We start from the raw sequence: 19,628 nt of genomic DNA, 5'->3' as shown, positions 1-19,628 counted from the left end.
TCGGTCTTCTTGCTCCTAAAATAACCAGAGCAAGACGAAGCACTCGGGCTAATTTTGTCAGCCTCTGGGTGAACCCATGTGTCTCTGTAACCTGGATATGTCTGGCATGCTCCCAGTATCACTATGCCAGTAACTCTACGTCCAAATAGTTACAAGATTGGGAGGAATTATGATGGAGGTCCAGGCATACTGAGGTGTTCTCTTTGGTCTAATGAGCCAAATGACTAGTGCTGCTGACTCCAGTCTTACTGGTTTACAACCTGAGGGCATCCAGAGAGTAACTATTCAGTCAGATTTCTGCTTTCTTTTGTAGATCAAGGGACCAGAAGAGTTTTTATTATTTATGTTTTAAATTGTTGGTAATCTTTATCACTGAACCAGCTAGCTTAACAATATTTTTGAAAAAAAAAAAAAAAGATTTTTTTTTTTTTTTACACAGCTTCATTTAAATCCAGGAAAGCACAAATTTGTCATTACTTTATTATTATTATTATAGACTTCATTTATAATTAAAGCTCTTCTAATGAGTTTTAAACAGGTTGTAAAACAGATTTAAAATTGGATAATTATACCTCTTAATGACACGAAAAAGGAAACAAATCATCTGGAACAAGATTAGCAAAAAATATTTTCTAGTTTTTAATGTCTAAAACTGCTTTTGAGGGGGGTAGGTGTACACATACCCATAGCACCTTGATTTTTAAATATTTCCTCTGAGTGATACACTTGATTTTTCAAGAAAACAAGATGAAACTTTTTGATAGAAATTATCACCTAAACACATGTAAGACCACAGAAATAAGGGGGTATAACTTTGTCCACAGGGGGCACCAGAATCCACTTAAGCCAAAGGTTTTTCACGGGAGCTTTAAACAAACACTTGAGTGCTTGTTTGTTTGAATCCACCACTCTTCACACTGATCAGAGACTCAGTTTTGGGCTCAGAAATTGTCTCAGCTTTAATAAATTCAGCATATCTATTTATTTATTATAATTATTACAATTATTATCATTATTATTATCAATTTATTCATTTTTTTTTAAATAAAATTTGAAGTTGTATAAAGTTTATCCAGAAATATTTTTCACAACATACAGACCTGTAATTAAAAAAAAAAAAAAAAATTCAAATAATTTATTTTGTAGGATGATATTAGAGGTTTTAGGAGTCTGATTTCTTTCTTTATTTTTAGCACATTTATACTTCAAGCTAGAGATAAAATCAGTGCCAACACACTCTCTAAATTCATTAAAAACTTGTGTACTCCGTATTACAACTCTTCCCCCTTCAAACTTTGATGCTATATCAACACTTTTGCACATACACATGCAAATATCAAGTGTTTTTAGTACTTAATCACAAAAAAACATTCACTACTTCCTTTTTGGAGGTACATATAGAGAGCTCCGTGATCTGGAAATAGACACGTGTCAATAAAAGGATTAGTGATTTCACATATACGATGTACTCAGATTGATATTCTTAAAATCTGATGGTGTGTTTTGGTCACTGTTAAATATGACAGTAGTCTTGCACCCATCCTCTGGGTCTTCGATCTAAAGAAACACACTGAATTGAAAAAAACAAAACCAGAAATTAAATTATTTATTGGTATAAACACGTAGATGTTACATTTACTTCTCCTATGAGGAACAGTAAATACATGATGTAAAGTTCTTGGCGTACACCTAGACTGAGGAACAGTACCTGGAACGTGATAATTTAGAAACCTACAGAATCATTTGGGAAAAAGCTGATTGTGGACATGGATATGGACTTGATCATCATAATGTGCTGAAAGGCGAAAAAGCAACAACAATTGTTCATCACAACACAGGGTCACACTCGGCAAGAGGTCACAGGCAACGACGCTTTGGTAGTGAGGTCACCAGCCATATATACATGTTCTTCCAGGAATCCAGCACCTTCCTGCAGGGATGAAGACGAGATTCAAACTGTTAAATCTTTATTCGTCTTTGTGGGGGACGGATTTAGAAATGCTAAAAGGGTCACGCACCTTATGCTGCAAAGGCCTCATTCCTTCTGCTCCTAATTTGGGATTGTAACAGATGAACAAAACAACAACAGGTGTTAGAGGAGAGGCAGGGATTCAGCTGTAATAAGAGAGATCCCAAATAAAAGCACAACATTGTTCATATTACAGTCACAAGTTTGATACGTGTGTCCAAAAGAAGGATGCTTGTAAAATGCTGTATCTGGGTGGACTAGTGGAGGCCTCTGCTGCTGCTGAGTCAAGGAAATGTGATTAAGTCACCTACCCGAGCCCAGGAGGAGCCATCAAGGACTTAATTTATGGGCGCTACCTCTTAGACCCTTTGGACGCAGAGACCAACTTTAGTGCCCTCCATGTAAGGAGGCTAAGTCATGGAGGGGACAGATGTCACCTCAGAGCTCATATAGACCCAGCCAATCCCAAATGTGTCCAGATTTATTGTTAGAAAATGAATGCCAAAAGTTTCAGGACTAGACTCTAAACCCCAAGATATTTCCTTCATTTAGGTTTTGTTGTCTTAAAGAATATGAAGTTTCTGACCTGTGAGAATGTGAATGTTGGCCTATTTCTTGTCTGCATCTGCAACTGCTGGCTCTGTTCAAAAGAAAAATAAGCTTATTTAGCATCAAACAAAACAAAATGCACAGGTAAAGGAATTTAAATAGTTGGTATTGTTCTTTCTGAGTCTTGACTTACGTTTGACCTCCAGTTTGCAGCTGACGGTTGCCTCTCCGTGATCGTTCATGGCTTTGCAGGAGTACACACCACCGTCAAAGTTACCAGGTTTACGGATCTCCAGAGAGCAGATACCCTGGACGCAGATCTGCCTGAACTTGGGGTCATCACCAATAATCATCTGGTTCTTCATCCACATGATCCTGGGCTACAGAGGCAGAAACGTAGATTTGTTTGAAGGCATGTGGAGATAAAACCGACTGATCTCTTCCCATCACAAACATAATCTTCCAGATAAACAACCAGTGCTGGCGTGTCTATTTTTGTTTGCAGGAGAAAGCCTCTGTGATTGAAGTGGACAAACACTTCAGAGCTGGTTTGGGACTTTTAATGGCACTGACACGTTGAGGACCTCCTGGGGCCGCACAGGGAATGTTACACATGTGACCCAACTTCCCCGCTGACCTGTCACCTCTCTGGCCTCTTCTCCTCCTAATGCCTGCTTCAAACGCAGAGAACTCTCATCGAGACCATCTACGCTCCTGTGCTGTGTTATGACACTGAGGGATTATGAGCTCAAACAGGAGGTGAGAGGCTCAGGCAGCAGGCTAACAAGGCCAGGACTGGATCTTAGACATGATCTGTCCAGAGCCGGGCTGCTGACAGGAAGTTCTGAGCTGAAGAATCTCTGCTGTTACCCTTTAGTCCAACTAATAAACTCAAATATGATGAACATCTGAACATTAGTTACTCATTCCAGCTCAGTAAATGTCAAAGATTGAGTCAGTGTGCTTGTAGGAGTGGTCAGGGATGGCACTGACCCCCTATTTGCAATCTGATTGGCCACCCCCGAGTCATTTGGTATGATTGGTCATTTATGTTAAATTTAACCTTTTGGGCTGTGATGTAACGAGCCAGTCAGAGCTTTCTCTGCATTTAAATTACACATCTCCGTTTTGTTAGATTTCTGAAAAACTTCTCGTTTTGGAACGCTCAAAGAATAGCTTTGTGATACTATAATGAGATATATTAAAAAAGAATCTGGGATTTCCTTTTCTGATTTCGCAACTACCAACCAAACACCGTCAAGACTTGAGACTACATCTTTCTCTGCTGGAAGAAAATAATTGAATCAAAAGCAAAGTGTCTGAAAACCAATTGGCAGAGATTGGCTAAGACAACTTTCTACAGCCACAATTTGCCACAATTTGCACATATTGATCAGCAGATTTGTTGTGTGATTTCTGCCTCTTATTAAGTTATATAATTATTCAGCGAAATCTAAAATTAATCCGAAAATCCAAAATATGGTGGATAAACTATGAAAAAAATAAGTGTTTTGAGGTCCACAGATATTTTCGATAAAAAGTTGAGATTTTTAAAATGATTTCTCGAAGGTTTTTTTGTTTTTTACCTACAGGACTCTTTGAGATATGGGGAATGACATGCCTTACATACTGCCAGAACCAGGAATCAATATCCTATGTCAAATGCGATGAAGACTGATGGTCTTAAATGACGGCCCCTGCAAACTGAGCATGAGAACCTCAAAGTACAGAATATTGAGACTATGGAGAGAGCCATCAGCTGAAAATGTATTTTTTCATCACTTTCATGTGATAAAAATCTTAATTTTACTCTCACTCAGACTCTGTCCCTGTGTCCTTTCCTTTTGGTGACGATAACATTGATTTTGTAAACTGCTGTTTTCAGCCCTGCTGTTGTGGTTCTCATGTTTTCCTGAAGCTTTTGGTGTAGTCAAAGGATAAAAGCTCAATGATATGAGAGTGTTAGTTGTAAAAAGCTGTTGGAGTACCTTGGGGAATCCTCTGACGGAGCACAGCAGCTTGGTGCTGTAGCCCACAGTGGTGGCTCTGTCAGCCAGGGAGGTGGTGAACTTGGGTGCCTCCGTGAAGTCACGCTCCTTGAACTCGGGAGGTTTGTAGTCGATACCTGGAGAAGAGAAGAGAGGAGAGAGAAACAGAAACTGTGACTATCAAGTTTTTCTGGCCCTCTCTAATTGAGATTGTTGATCATTGAGACATGAAGACATGGAAACTCTATGTTCTAACTTTTCAAATATAGAGATGTGACGCTTTCATTTAAACCAGAGTTGGAAACTTGTTGGCTTTCAGAACTTGTTCCCCCATAAGCGAACTTCCTTGAAGAAGACTTTGACATGAAACAATTCATTTTGTTCTGGGCCATATGTTGAAACAGACTGGATATAAAATGCTTCAGGCCTAACGTACGTGCTGGGTACATTTGTGATAATACAAGCTTTGAAAAGGACCATTTTGAGGTTTTACATGGATGTGTTGACAGAGAAGGAGTATATTCATGAACTATGTTTTTATCCATATCTATCTATCTATCTATCTATCTATCTATCTATCTATCTATCTATCTATCTATCTATCTATCTATCTATCTATCTATCTATATATATATATATATGTATATATATATATATATATATATATATATATATATATATATATATACATATATGGGCCTGAAATAAATATTTAGGGGTTTGTAATACCTTTAAATTAACTTATTTTTTATAAGTTTGTTGAATAACATTAAGCAGTATTTTGAGTTTTAAAAATAGTATTGATACATAGCTTTCAAATATAGTAAATTTTACCAGAAGTCAAAGTTTGAGAGATTTAAGGTTGGAGAAGTGATATTGAATTGTTAAGTTTGAGCTTGTCTGTGTAAAAACGTATTTATTGTGTTTTAAAAACAGGTAAGGTGAGATCAACAGATGCAAAACTGAGAATCCCACCTTAATGCACCTGAGCTTGTATTTTAAAGCTTCTGTGAGGAACTTTATTCAACTATGGCGCCCCCTGTGGTCAAATACAAACTTCTGATTATTTTTGTTTGAACTTATACCGCTTATGTGAGAGTAAATTTCTGATTGAAATCCCATCTTTCTGTTCATAAAATTAAAAAATATCGCTGTCTGGGGATCTCTGCTGTGAGAAATTTATTTTAAAGCTACCTCTGCAGAGGTCTGACACCAACCTGGTGGCAGAGGTTACAAACATAAAAAACAAAATTAGATAAAGGATTAACCATGGTCTGACCTGTCTAGTTTGCTTCTGTATGTCTTGTTATGGTGTTAGCATTCATTTAAATCTGATTCAAAGACAGTTAAAAATTCCTGACAGGAGCTTTAATGTGATTTTTATATAGAGACGCTCTATGGATACAATAGAAGAGAGAAAGTGACCTGTCTTCAGGATCTTGGCCTCATCCTTTGCAGTGGTGGCGCTCTCACTGATTCCACACTTGTTCTCAGAGTACACTCTGAACTTGTAGGTGTTGCCCATGATGAGGTCAGAGATGGTGGCATTCAGTCTGTGGTAATGCTCCAACACAGTGAACCAGTCCTACAAAGACACACACACACACACAAAGAGAGGAAGTTAATAAACTAGAAGACGTTATAGAGACTCAGGGTTTACTGTGAAAGGAAAAAACGTACTCCGGTCTTCTTGTCAGCCTTCTGGATTGTGTATCCTGTGATGTCTGTGTTTCCGTTGTCGGTGGGTGGGGTCCACTCCAGAGCCACGTTGAATCCCCAGGTGTCCACGATCTTCACGGTGGCAGGAGGACCGGGCAGCTCTGTGAACCACAGGGAAAGGATTCTTTATGCTTTCAATCACATCTCTCCATCTGGGAGACTCTCCTCCTCAAAGAACCACATCTCTTCTTCAGGATGAAATCATTTCGCTCACCAACAATCTGCAGGGTGATCTGGGCCTTGTCGTCGAAGTCGTCCACCTTCACACACATCTCGTACACTCCGGAGTCTTCCCTCTCGGCTGTACGGATGAACAGGATGCTGTCTCTTTCGGTGCTGCGGATGTTCACTCTCTTTGTGTCCAGGGGCTGACTGTTCTTAGTCCAGGAGACCACAGGTTTGGGTTTACCCTGGAGAACAGAGCAAAGAAACCAGACTTACAGGAGCTGTGTTTGACTCATCCTGATGTTACAGGGAGGGACAGGCGAGTTCAGCTCACTGTGAAGGGGATGGTGAGGTTGATCTTGTCTCCAACATTAGCAACATATCTCTGTCTGAGGAAGCGGGGCAGGCGGACCTTGGGACGATCTAGAGAGAAAAACAAACAAAAAAACAACTTAGCCTTTGTAGAGTTATTTCATTTGTAAATTTATCAGGTGATCAGTGAAGAGAACTGAAAAGAGTGAGAACAAAAGATGCAAATCTTCAGGAAATCAATAAAAACATGATGCTGAAGTTAGCCTTGGGATTTCTCCAGGCTGAATGGATCATAAAAGTGACTCTTCCATTAAGTCTTTCATCCCTTCAGCTGAGTTAGTGCCTCCTTCTTTGTAATCACAATTATTTTTATTGATAACTAGCTCAAGAAACAATATAAACTCAGAGAACTTTGTATTAAAAGTACATTGCACAGAGAATATTTAGAAAGCAGCATAAGTTATATTTTGTCACAGTTGGTGCATTATATAAGCAAAAACATGCAACTTGCAAGTCATTAATTGTCAGAAACTACAATAAAATTTCTTGAATTATAGTTTAAATTATTCGATGTCCATTAATAATATCCGATGAAGAGGGATGTTGAATAGTTTTCTAAATGGGTATCAAATGCTAAATAAACAGCATCATCTTAATTCCTTCCTTTTGCATTTTTAAAACACTCATTATGACAATATTAATGACTTACTGCAATTCTTGTCAGTGTCTTAGCATTTGGTAACTAAATACAGAGGTGAAATGTAATAAAGTAAAAATACTTCATTACCTTACTTAAGTAGAAATTTGGGGTATCTATATTTCACTTGAGTAATTATTTTTTAGCCAACTTTTAAGTTTCTTTTAGTTTCATACTTTAAGTAGTTTTGAAACCAGTACTTTGCTCTTTTACTTAAGTAAAAAGCTTGAGTTGATACATCAAATTCTTAATGGATGTGAATACTTTTGACACCTCTGACTAAATAAATGCTGCACTGCTACATCACTGTGGTCTAAAACCATGAACCAGAAGTAAGAGGCGGCTACAGAGTTATCCATCCACAGGTCTCTGTTGATCCTCGTACTCCAGACTGGTCAGCTTTTGTGATATGACGACTTGCCAACAGTCATATTAGTTGCTCCTGTGTGCTAAGCTCACCGCTGGTAGCTCACACTTGAAGAACAATAACCTGAGCCGAGCTAAAATGAAACCAGCTGCTAACCTGCAGCTAAAACATCCAGTTGTTCTGGATTCAGGAGAGGGTTAAAAGAAGCCCACGGAGAAACTATTTTGAGTGTTTTGTTCCCAATTTTTTAAGTTTAAATGCCAGTTTAAAGGGGTCTTACTCAAAGGAGCTCGAGTGTTTTATAGTAAACGTTACAACAGTTCTATACAACAATGGCAGGTTTATTATTTAGATTTTGTCTCCATTTCTTTAGATTACATATTTATTTTCAGGACAAAATTGAATACATCATCATTTTTAATTTGTGTTAAAAGAAGAGAATTTATAAGAACTAAATTTTCAGATTAAGGAGATAAAATTAAATATTTTCATTTATTTATCAGTTGTGGTACATTCTGCTCTAGAAGAATCATGAACATGTATAAGTTAAGGGATACTCATGATATGACAAAAAGGCTCAGGGGGTTCGCAAGACAACAAAGGTTGGGAACCACTGATGAAGGCAACAGCCAGACTACGGTATGCCAAAAGGGTCAAAACACCATACAATTTTAAAATAGATAAATCGGAAAAATTTTATTTGGGATCTCAGGATTACTGTGTTTGTGCTGACAGCTGCCTTAAATAAAATCCTGAACTAGATACTTTTTACTTTACATTAATGGTATGAATTGTTGTTCTATATGATGTGTAAGCTGATGCTGCTTTTTTTCCTTCTATATTCGCTGTATGAGGCCTTTTAGACAGGATGACAATCTGGAGAATTGTAAAGGAAAACAACAGCACTAAAATATGAACCAAATTAACAACAAGTGATGACTCCCTGGTAAAAATCAACAGAAATAAATGATAAAGTAAATAAATATCTTGAGATGTGCCATGTTGGGGGTTGTCTCAGGCCAAAAATTAACATGGACAAAAAAAGCAAAAAAAACAAAACAATAATAATAATAATTTTACGTTGAAGAAAAAAAATACTGTTTTGGCACTTTTTGATTCCCTTAAGATTATTGGATTGAGCGGGTTAGGAGCAAGAAAAAAAGTGTTCAAATACATCAAATTGTGGACCAAGAATCAGTAGTTAATAGCTTCACTTGGAGAGCCTAAACTTCACCTGAGACCCAAACTAGAATCAGTTTAACAGAGTCAGGAAGTTTGCTGTAATCTGTCGGCATGAGCATGATGAAGCTGAAACACACTGCTGAAGATTAGCTGACACGGCACAGTGGACAAGTTAGAGATGTAAATCAGCAGGTTTAGACTGAGAATCAGGATCACATGAAGGGATCTGTGAGTGTCAGAGACCTGAGTCAGCATGGAGGCCTTTATAACATCATTTGAACAAAGTCAGGGCGAGATCCCAGCGCAGAAACAAAGCCACCATCTGATCCCGACAGAAATGTCCCATGAATCATCATTATGAGGAGATCACAGGACGGTTAGCCACCGTGGTGCTGGAAACGGCACGTAAAGCCTCGGAGGTTTCTCCCTGAGGCTCATTTGTTAAAAAGGTTTGGTGAGGAGGAGGAACACCTGCTGGGTCCTGCAGAGCAACATTTGTCAGGACGCTAAATAAAGACGGAGTACTGTAGTATATCACCTCCTGGCTTGACGCATGATCCCCGGCTTCAGTTACTCCCACGCACACCAGAGTGGATCAGAGAGAGACTCAGAAACAGATGATTTGTATACTTAGACAAATTCAACTCCCATTTCTTTCAAACTGCCTCTCTTTAGCAGCGTTTTGTCACTCGTGTTTCAAAGCTGCTACATGATTAGGTAGTGAGTGTCACCACCCAGATAATGTTCAGAGTCTTATCACTTAATGTGAGAGGATTACACTTGATAAATTCATCCTGTAAAGTCTGTGGCATGTTAAAAAATAAACAGTGAATCTCTGAAAGTGTCATGAGATTTGGGCGTCACCTGAGACCTGAGCTCTATATCCACCACCCTCCACCCTCCACCCTCCACCCACACCCCTCTGTACTCCGGGGACGCACAGGAATGTCCCACCCCACCACTCCTCCTCCCCCTCCTTAGATCACTTGTCGCCATCGATCTTGCAGAAAACGACCCTGACCCCCTCCTGCAGTGTGAAACCTGGCAGGGATCACGCCGCAGAGCAGACCCCTGCATGGGAAAAAATCTGCGCTAACAGCGACAGCATGCTGAGAATCTTTCCGAAACCTTTGTGATCATTTTGTGGGAAACCTTGCATAAGTTGTTTCCATACTTTGACCTCCTGCTATGACGAACACGACGGTGAATATAGTCGTGGTTTTTGAAACTTTGCCAGTACAGCTTGTATCAAGTGTCCTCACCCCCCTGGCTGAGTCTCCATTACGCATAACGATGATTTGTGAGAAAGTCAGAGTGACAACCATCCTTCTCTAAGAGGCCTTAGAGTGCAATCTGCATTTATCATTTACAGACTGATTAGAAAAACTTCCTAACAAGCTCACAGCTATCACGAGAACTGTGAAGGATCAGGGAATGAATGTTATAGCTTCAGTTTTAGGTGTTACTGTATGAACGAGCCAACAGGACGCAGACAGCTGAGAGGAAACATCTCTGAGCTCGACTCACATTTAACGACTCTCCCTCTACTCTGTAAACTTCAGGTCAGACTCTGAGTTCAGTATCAGGCCTTGTATGTGTTTAACTTTACAAACGGATTAGGCTAATCATGTAGGAAGTTAATAACATAATCCTTCTAAGTCCTTTATGTCTGATTTGTTTGCGTCTAAGCATTAAGCTTATTAATTATATCCAAGAAACATTTACTGATGATTAAAAACACATCGTCTTATGGAGGTTTTCTGGTCTTTGGTCACATGACTGAAGCTTCAGACTCTTGCTGTGTGGAAGTCTCTCACAAATTACTTTTGGCTTCTTTTTTTATCACTTATTTCTGATTCTATTGCCTTAATGAAAATCATATAAATTTGTTGTCAAAGCATTACTTTTTTTTTTTTTTTTTTTTATTACTATGTTAGTTAACACTGTTTGAGTATACAACACATTTCCAGTTGTTTCTATCGCTTTACGACAACACTTTTTTCTTTTTTTTCTTCTTTTTTTTAAATAGTATTTTAACTTTCACACACAAAGCAAAAAAGATAAAATTACAAAAAAATAATAATGTTAATAATTTAATTTCCAGGAAATTAAAGTTTCTGATTTCTCTGAATTCAATGTCGACATTCTTTTATTTCTTGGTACTCTGGGATTGATTTTGGGAAGAATATTTTTCGAGAGTTTTTTGTGCTCCTTTTTGCTTTGTTTTTATTTCACTACATTGACTCCTCTTTTTTTTGGAGTAGCTAAATAAAGTTGATATCTACCTCTTTTTTTTTTTTTTTTTATAAATGAGCACAGAATAAACTGAATCCTCCACATCACGCTCTGAACTCTTCCTACCTGCCACCTCCTTCACCAGGACAGCCTCGGGGAGAGTGCAGGGAGGGCTGGGGCCTCCGGCGTTCACGGCCAGCACACGGATCTTCAAACGGTCGCCTGTGGTCAGGTTCTTGATGATGTAGCGGCAGGACTTCTGCAGCTCCTCATTGACCGCTTTCCATTCCTCAGCTGAACGGGAGGATTGTACAGAATTAAAAACATGCTGATAAAACTCACACAAAACTGTGTTTCAGGCAGACTGACGGGAAATGAGCTGATTTTGATCAAAGTGTGTGAAAATAAGAGCAGCTTCTTGACAGATGTGGGGTGATTATGTTTGACACTAATTTGTTGTATGATATTGAATCCCCCCTCTGAGTGTAATTAGCGTGCCCCAGCAGCTAAAACAAGCCCTCACTGAGCTGCCGCTGATATTAGCTTAGGCCCTGAAGTCTAAAAGCAGGACCTCCAGCAGGACCACAGCAGCTCCTGAAGTGCCTCTTTCCTTGTAGGGACAAGTCAGGAAGCTCATGATATAACTCTGCCAGTGACACTTCAGGGACAGCTGCAACCACTACAGCTGACCTACATTAAAATTTCACATGTTCCTGACTGCATTTAAAGAACATTTATACTTTACAGATTCAAGAAGCCAGTTTCATAAAGCTATCTGCTGTGGAAAAGCCAAATCAGTTGCTGCAGTAACGCTTTAAATAATCCAAGATGAGCTGATAATTTGTTGGGGTATTAATAATCTGACCTCTTCACACACATACTTGAGTGAGAGCACCTGGTGGGTCTAAGTCTAAAGGAGAGCAGGTCTTACTTCCATCCTTCGCCACTTCGATGGTGTATCCATCCAGGCCGGTGATCCCGATGGTCTCGGGCTGGCTCCAGATGATGGTCACTGAGGTGTCGTTCTTGTCCTCAATGAAGAGATCGAGTGGGGCGCTGGTGGGCTCTGCAGGAGACAGTTTGAATTAGTCCAGAGATATTCAGAAAGGGTGGGAGTGCTGGGCATAAACTGAAAGTTTCATTCGTAGGAGGAGATGATGCAAGTCTGAAATCAAGAGATACTAAGGTGGAGCAATGCGTATCAACCTGCAAAAGAAAACCTTTGTCTATGCTCCATCTGGCCATTTCAAAGATTTCTCACCTGATTGTAGCTGTTTCTGATGCTTTTTAGCTAGCATGCTAGATTCATTGCTAATGCTTATGCACAAATGCCTTTGACTTTATGTTTGTTTTTGCATTTCACTGCAAAAACGGAAATCTTATCAAGTGTTTTTGTCTTGTTTTTAGTAGAAAATATCTTTTTCAACCTCAAATAAGACAAATTCACCAGAAGATTGTCTTAATTCAAGTTATTTAAAGACAAAAATGAGGTCTGAATTACTCCAAACAAGTTTAAAAAATGTGCCAAAGGAGCAAGAAAAATTTAATAGAAAATTTGCCTGAAACTAGAATAAAGTCTTAATGCAAGAAACTTTTTTCTTGCTCCATTGGCAGCTTGTTTTTACTTGTTTCAAGCAATCCAGACCTTATTTTGTCTCTGAACAACTTGAAATCAGACATTTTTCTGGACTAGTCAGGTGAATGTGGCTCATATTTAGTCTAAAAAGACATTTCTACTGAAAATAAGACAAAAAAAACACTTGATAAGATTTCCGTTTTTGCTGAAAGAGTTTAAAATAAAAGAAAAATATATATTGAAAAGGATCTTAAAAAACTGCACTATCTTGTATTTTTTAACACTACAGATGATGAAACTTATTGAAAAATCAATAAAATGTAATTTAAAAAAAAGACAGGAAATGAATGTAGAGTCTCTGATGATGTTTTTCTTCTGTAAGAGGTTACCTTTGGGTGGTGGAGGTGGTGGCGTGGGTGCTTTAGGCTCCTCTGGTGCAGCTTCAGCAGCTTCAGCTGGCGTTAAACAAGCATTTGCATCATTATAATTTGCAGCATTAAAAAAAAAGAGCATCTCACATCTCTCTGTCTCCTTCTTTGGGAGGTAGCCGTAACACTACAGGAGAACTTTTTTTTATCCAATTTTCCTTGAAGTGTATGAAATAAAAAAACATCTTTGGTAAATAAAGAGAGAGGAGCAAGCAGCATCATGTTGTTGGTTTACCCTCTGCAGGTGCTTCGCCTTCAGCAGCGGGAGCAGCTTCTTCTGTGGCGGGAGCAGCAGCAGCTATTATTGAATGTTAGATATTAATAATTAGTGCATGAAGCAGATTGTTCCAAGAGATGATGATACTGAGGCTGTGTTCGAAGGGTTATAAAAGAGTCGTTAAGTGCAGTAACTTTACCTTTACAGCTTTAACTGTAATTAAAAATCTATTATGGCTGTGTCTTTCTATTTTTTTACCATCAGCAGGGGCCTCGGCGGCCTCAGCAGCCGGTGCTGGTGCTTCTTCTGCAGCAGGCGCAGCAGCTGATATTAGAGGTTAGAAGACATTAGCGCAAGGTGATAGAGGCGTTAGAAGATTATCAGAGATTAGAAATTAAAGTTAGCTTTACTGTCGGCGGTTAAAGATTTAAAAAAGCTTAAACAAGATGTTTGTTTTTCCACTTCTATGTTTTACCATCAGCAGGGGCCTCAGCAGCTGGTGCTGGTGCTTCTTCTGCAGCAGGAGCAGTTGATATTAGAGGTTAGAAGACATTAGCATGAGGTGATAGAGGGTTAGAAGATTATCAGATGTTAGTAGAACTTAAAGTTAGCTTTACTGTCAGCGGGTAGAGTTTTAAAAAGTTTTATAATGTTTTTCCACTTGAATGTTTTTACCCTCAGCAGGGACCTCAGCAGCAGGAGCAGGTGTTTCTTCTGCAGCAGGAGCAGCTGATATTAGAGGTTAGAGGGTGTTAGCATCAGATCATGAAGGCTGAGAGATTTTAAATGTTAGTTTCCGTGTGTGGCATTAACGTTGACCGTTAAAGATTTTAAAATGCTCATAAAAAAATCTTTTCCTGCTCTATTTTTTACCATCAGCAGGGACCTCTGCGGCCTCAGCAGCAGGTGCTGGTGCTTCTTCTGCAGCGGGCGCAGCAGCTGACATTAAAGGTTAGAGGATGTTAGCAGTGAATATTGAACGTTAGATGATCATTAGGTATTAGTTGTTATATTTAGCGTTACAGCTGAAAGTTGAAATCACATATGCAGATAAAATAAGTGTTTTTTTCCTGTTTGAGTTGTTTTTACCATCAGCGGGAGCTTCAGCAGCAGGAGCTGGTGTTTCTTCTGCAGCAGGAGCAGCAGCTGATGTTGCACGTTAGGAGATATTTGAATAAGATGTTAGTATAATTAGCCGTACTGTAGGCAGTGGATGGTTCAGGATATAGAACATAGGACACGTCTGTTACTCCACGCTTTTATTTTTACCATCAGCAGGTGCCTCAGCAGCAGCTGGTGCTTCCTCTGTAACAGGCGCTGCAGCTGATATAAAGAGTTAGGGTTGTTAGTGTGGTTAGCTCTAATATAGGAGGGTCAGGTACTCATATAAGATCCACTGTTAATCCACTGATAGTCTGTTTTACCATCAGCAGGGGCCTCAGCGGCAGCAGCTGGGGTTTCCTCTGGAGCAGGTGCTACAGCTGATATCAAAGGTTAAAGAGATCAGTAGATACATAGCATCTTAAAAATATTAAACTATATTTTCAAGATGCTATGAAAGAGGTTAAACTTAAAAAAACAAAAAAAAAAAAAGGAAGAGCAGAAACAGGTGAGTTTGTTGAAGACTGGGCGGCTCCTCTCTGGGTGTCATACCATCAGCGGCTGGCTGATGTGCAGCAACAGGAGCAGCTTCAGCAGGAGCAGCTGATGCAGATATTAGATGTTAGAAAAGTGCATAAATCAAGAACAGAAAGAGACAGGTTAATATTAGGAATAGCAGAGGAACATTTTGAGAAAGACATGTTGTTAATATGCGTTCTATTTCAGGAATGAGCACACCTTGTACCTTTTCAGTTTGAGAAATCTTTAAGATTACTTGACAGGCGTAAGGGTGGAGCTGTCGCTGAGGTATAAAAGCGCATATTAACAATCATAGTAAAGGTTAGCTTTTAACGTTTGGCATGAAGACAATGCGCCCTAGAAGCGCAGAAAGCGCCTGAGTTTGACTCTCAGTAACTTTATCAGGTAGTTGTAGCATTAACGAGTCCAAGCAGGCGGTTTATGCAGTTATCGTGCAGTTTATGTTATATGACGAAAGGTACTATACCGTATCTGAGAAACCCTCACACTGAGCGCACATAACGCTCGTGCGTAAAGGTTACCGAGTGCTTACCGTAAGATCAACCGGATACTTAGACTTTAATTGACAGGTTAAAAACTAATCAATGGTTCCACCATTGAGAAACATGGTGTAAGTGGAGATTAAAAGCTATAAATGAAGGTAAATCATGGCTGGCACGCCACAGCGCGCGGTGCATTACCATCTGCGGGTGGAGGGGTGGGAGGTTTGGGCTCCTCAGCAGCAGGCGCCGCTTCAGCAGGTGCAGCTTCGCCCTCAGCGGGTGCGGCTTCAGCGGGAGCGGCCTCAGCTGGTGCGGCTTCTGCGGGTGCAGGCTCGGGAGCGGGTTCGGGCTCTGCTGGCTTCTCCTCCTTCTTGGCTGGTTCTTTCTTAGCCGCCTTCTTGATGGGGGCAGGCTTGGTCGGCATCTTGATGGTTGCAGCTAATTCCCAACTCTGTGAAGTCCGTAAATACTATATCCAATGCCGGGTGTCCTGTGGGTATGGCAGGCTTATATAGGGCTTGGCAGATTCAGGCCCCGCCCCCTAATGAAATACATGTAACAGATACTGGGCACCATGTAGGACCCAGACCACCATGTCTGTTTATCTCTATCAACAACAAAAACTGAGCATCATTACACTTTAAACCGCACAAACCTTGACCCACAGATCTAGATCTGAAAAATCTGACCTTAAACAAACCTAACCATGAAATTTCACTGTAGTCATGCAGTCTAAACAGAAACTGTAAACAATATTGAAAACAATAACATATGGTAGCAGCTTGTCCTGTTTATTTGGGTCTTCATGATTTACTCTTCTACTGATCTAAATAAAAACTTAAAACAGACACACAGGAAGCAGCATCTTAAATATAACATGTATTTTATTGATTCCAACAACCAGTGATCGGTGGATGAAAGCCTTCAGACACATGCCTTATTCCAAATACTGGACCCACCTCCCAGAAATAAACCCTTTTCTCTCAGGAGTGATTTTCTACCTCCTCTTTCATGATTGTTGCCGCATCCAGAATGCTGACCTATTTACAGTCTTTACAATGATGTCCTGTACAAAATAGAGAAATTAAGTTTTACAAAGGATTCTTTAGAAAAAAAGAAACAGAAATATCAAATATCAGAGTATTAAAAAGGAAATGTAGAATGGTTTTCCTAAACAATACATTAATGTTGTTTTTTTTTCTCATCACACAGAAACTTTACATGCATTTACAACACTTAGAAACCCTTAACATTTGCACGCCAGTGACATTAGATACCGCATAACATCTTTTTTTTAACTCTTTGTTTAGTCCACAACAAGCTTTGCAAAAATATGACTATTCAGCAACCTGTTCTGGTTTGATTCTTCTTAAATGAAAACAATGAAGTGCTAATTCTTGCTAAGACTCCTAATGTGATTTTTAATCCTTTTTTGTATTATTTAATGTCTTTTGACCACTTTAAGTCCAGTTTTTACATTTTTGTTGCCATTAAAAAGGACAAAACACACAAAACAGCATCCAAATATCTTCATTTCTTTTGTCAACATCTATAAACCCTGTTTTCATTGAAATACCAAACAAATCCTCTCATTTTAAGGCTCTTGAAAACTAACTTTTTGCACCTTTATCCTGTGATTTGGTCCAAATAAATTACTAAAAAACAGATCATGTGAAAAAACACTGTCATTTTGTAAAGTTCAGAAATCAGTTGATTGCCAACACCAGTAGAAGTTGCTGCATAGTCCTGATACACTAGTAAGCAAACACAAATCACAGCTACTACAGAGCAACAGGCACAACAACCAGAGGATGAGATGAGGAGGTCGAGATGATGGCTTTTGTTAACCTGCAGATTCAGACCAGGGAGCGGCTGGAAATACCGACTAATACCAGAAATATTTACATCAGTGTGACCAGTGCGAGTGTAGCTGGTCCAAAGCAACGTTTTGCTCTTTGACGTGTTTAATTCATTCCCTCTTTTTGAGTCTACAGACCAATCAGAGCTGCAAGTTAGCTCAAAATTTTTGTTGCCAGCCGTAAGCGAAAAGTGCAACGACGCAAAAAGCAGCTCAGAAACATTTTCAAACGTTACACTTTCTAATCAAGCTGTTATACGAGCTGTCTGACATTCATTTACAGGATTTATGTACATGTGAAGGAAAGTCTGAGCACCTGGACTGTGACACAGCTTGGAATGAAGAGGTGGAAAGTTTGGACACCACTTGCACCAACATGTGCTTATTCATTTACTCTTCTTTACAAAGACCAACACACAGCACCTAAAAAGGGTTTCATCTTCAGCTTTCAGTCCATTTTTATGATGTGTACCTAAATGTTCCCACATATGAATACCGTACGACATCGACATGAGCTTCACACTGACTTCACTGTCTCTACGGATGTTTTCAATACTTCGTCAACAACACGGCCTAGGAGAAGGTTCACTTCCAGATCTAGTTTCACATCTTTTCTAAAGCTACCCTGAAAGTCTACTTGATGTTCACTCAACACTAAAATGGGTTCAGACATTGTTCAAGAGCACCATAAGTACCTAAATGATGACAATAAGAATGAGATCTTTAAATGGGCATAGGTAGCTTTAAAGTCACTCTACTCAGCTGTCTTTAAAGTGTTTGCTTTGTGATAAGGCTTCTTTAAAAGCACCTTCTAAATGAATCATACTGTTGAATGGTGGCATTATAACTGTTTCTATACATTCATAGCTGAACTTAGACTCCTAATAAGCTTGTTTAAAGAACAGTATTTGGTTCAGTATTTGAGATAATTGCACCAACTAATACAGATAAAATGACTGTGATGTAGCCTGATTGTATGTACATAATATATACAATAACTGCTCTGAATACGGAGGGGGAGATTTCAAACAGATGTGCTCCTTCCTTGATAAATGTCATAGAAAGTAAGTATGAATTTAATATAAAAGCATTTATGTAATCTGTTAAATCTTTAAGGGCGTTTGTTATGTTATAATATCCCTGTGTTTCTAATACCTGATAAATATGGCAACACTGGTAGAACTGCTCACAGCAGCACCACAAACTAAAAGAAGAGCTGGAAAAATATGACACTGTGCAGCGAGGAGGTGATGAGATAATCAGTGTGGAAGTTGTTTTATGCAAAAGAGTATGACAGCAGGTTTGATTTTTGATCATACATGTAATATGTGACATATAATAATGGATTTTTTGTAAAGGAAAGATAATAAATTGAGAAATAAAACGTAGTAAGTTAAGAGAATGACTGACTGTGACTGTTGGAGCTGACTGTGATGAAAGCACCGGTGTAACTGCTGAAGTAGAAGTGATGCTGACGTCCGTTTTTAAGGCATTTACTTGATTTGACCTGCTCGGGTTGTAAAGTTCAGGGTTGCATATGTAAAGAATTAAGCCTTAGAAGACTTTACAGTAGATATGTACCAAAGACTTTTGCAATAGCTCCTGTAATGCTGTCATACTCTTTTCCAAAACCAGACATGAAGATTGAGAATAGCTCCTGTTGACAAGCACTACATTTCCCATGATGCACTTAAGTGCAGAACAGGGAGGACTGTGTGCACAGTAGCAGGAATCACCTGAAGTTGTAAGTGCTTTGATGAGGTCATCTATTAGCACCGGTGTGGGAGAACTGAGGGCTGACGTGGCTGGAAGGGATGTGAGGTGAAGTGAATGTCATCCTGTCAAATATAGAGTAAATTTATAAATATGTCTTTCCATTCATTACTTGTAAACAGTCTTCTTTAGAGAGCGTATGTGTTAAGATGACTTATAATAACTTGGTTAGACGTCAAACGCACTGTGGAAATAACAGTTTGAATCCAGCTAAAACCGTTTCTGAGGGTTTGTTTGTTCCTGAATGAGTACTGTCTCACAAACAGTGAATACAAAAACATTTTGAAGTGCTAAGTGATAAGTGTAAGCTTTGTGTTCAAAGTTTAGGCAGGCTAGGGTCTTCTTTTTCTGGGGATTCAATGTAATTGGCAGCCTCTTGAAGTTTCAAAAGCATAGCCATCTACAACAGAGGAGAGAAAGTCAAGAAATCAGCGGCGTTAATGATCCAGGACTAAAAGCAGCAAATAGTT

At 39.2% G+C, this 19,628-nt stretch overlaps 2 protein-coding genes across 9 annotated transcripts in view; both read right to left on the bottom strand.

The window, feature by feature from the left end:
• Nucleotides 1-1,675: 1,675 nt before the first annotated feature.
• Nucleotides 1,676-15,996, bottom strand: LOC141787514 (myosin-binding protein H-like). Of its 2 annotated transcripts, XM_074665993.1 has the most exons (16): nt 15,726-15,996; nt 14,829-14,885; nt 14,494-14,550; nt 13,423-13,485; nt 13,149-13,214; nt 12,115-12,249; nt 11,310-11,477; nt 6,725-6,813; nt 6,440-6,635; nt 6,187-6,326; nt 5,932-6,091; nt 4,507-4,643; nt 2,712-2,898; nt 2,556-2,609; nt 2,019-2,050; nt 1,676-1,930 (listed from the first exon to the last, which is right to left on the bottom strand). In XM_074665993.1, the coding sequence occupies exons 1-14, from the start codon at nt 15,949-15,951 to the stop codon at nt 2,578-2,580; spliced, it is 1,713 nt and encodes a 570-aa protein (XP_074522094.1). In that variant the 5' UTR covers nt 15,952-15,996; the 3' UTR covers nt 1,676-1,930; nt 2,019-2,050; nt 2,556-2,577. The 2 variants fall into 2 exon arrangements, with proteins under 2 accessions (XP_074522094.1, XP_074522085.1); XM_074665984.1 differs by lacking the exons at nt 13,423-13,485; nt 14,494-14,550; nt 14,829-14,885.
• A 397-nt stretch (nt 15,997-16,393) lies between these two features.
• Nucleotides 16,394-19,628, bottom strand: part of nav1b (neuron navigator 1b) — a 101,998-nt gene continuing 98,763 nt past the window's right edge. For all 7 annotated transcript variants that reach the window (XM_074665918.1, XM_074665945.1, XM_074665927.1 and 4 more), the window contains one exon: nt 16,394-19,558. In XM_074665918.1, coding sequence (XP_074522019.1) covers nt 19,475-19,558 — 84 coding nt within the window. In that variant the 3' untranslated portion in view covers nt 16,394-19,474. The remainder of the gene's footprint in view (nt 19,559-19,628) is intronic.

Source organism: Halichoeres trimaculatus, unplaced genomic scaffold (assembly GCF_033239565.1).
Source record: "Halichoeres trimaculatus isolate MK-OKI-2021-1 unplaced genomic scaffold, fHalTri1.1 fHalTri1_scaffold_1, whole genome shotgun sequence".
NCBI classification, from domain to species: Eukaryota; Metazoa; Chordata; class Actinopteri; order Labriformes; family Labridae; genus Halichoeres; species Halichoeres trimaculatus.
Note: the sequence above shows the minus strand (reverse complement) of the source record. Positions and strands in the feature narration are given on the sequence as shown.

Coding starts and splice junctions, on each gene's coding strand:
- LOC141787514 (XM_074665993.1), bottom strand. CDS start 15,951: ATGCCGACCAAGCCTGCCCCCATCAAGAAGGCGGCTAAGAAAGAACCA. Junction 6,327..6,439: donor GATCACCCTGCAGATTGTTG/GTGAGCGAAATG, acceptor TGTGGTTCACAG/AGCTGCCCGGTCCTCCTGCC. Junction 4,644..5,931: donor GGCCAAGATCCTGAAGACAG/GTCACTTTCTCT, acceptor TCTCTTCTCCAG/GTATCGACTACAAACCTCCC.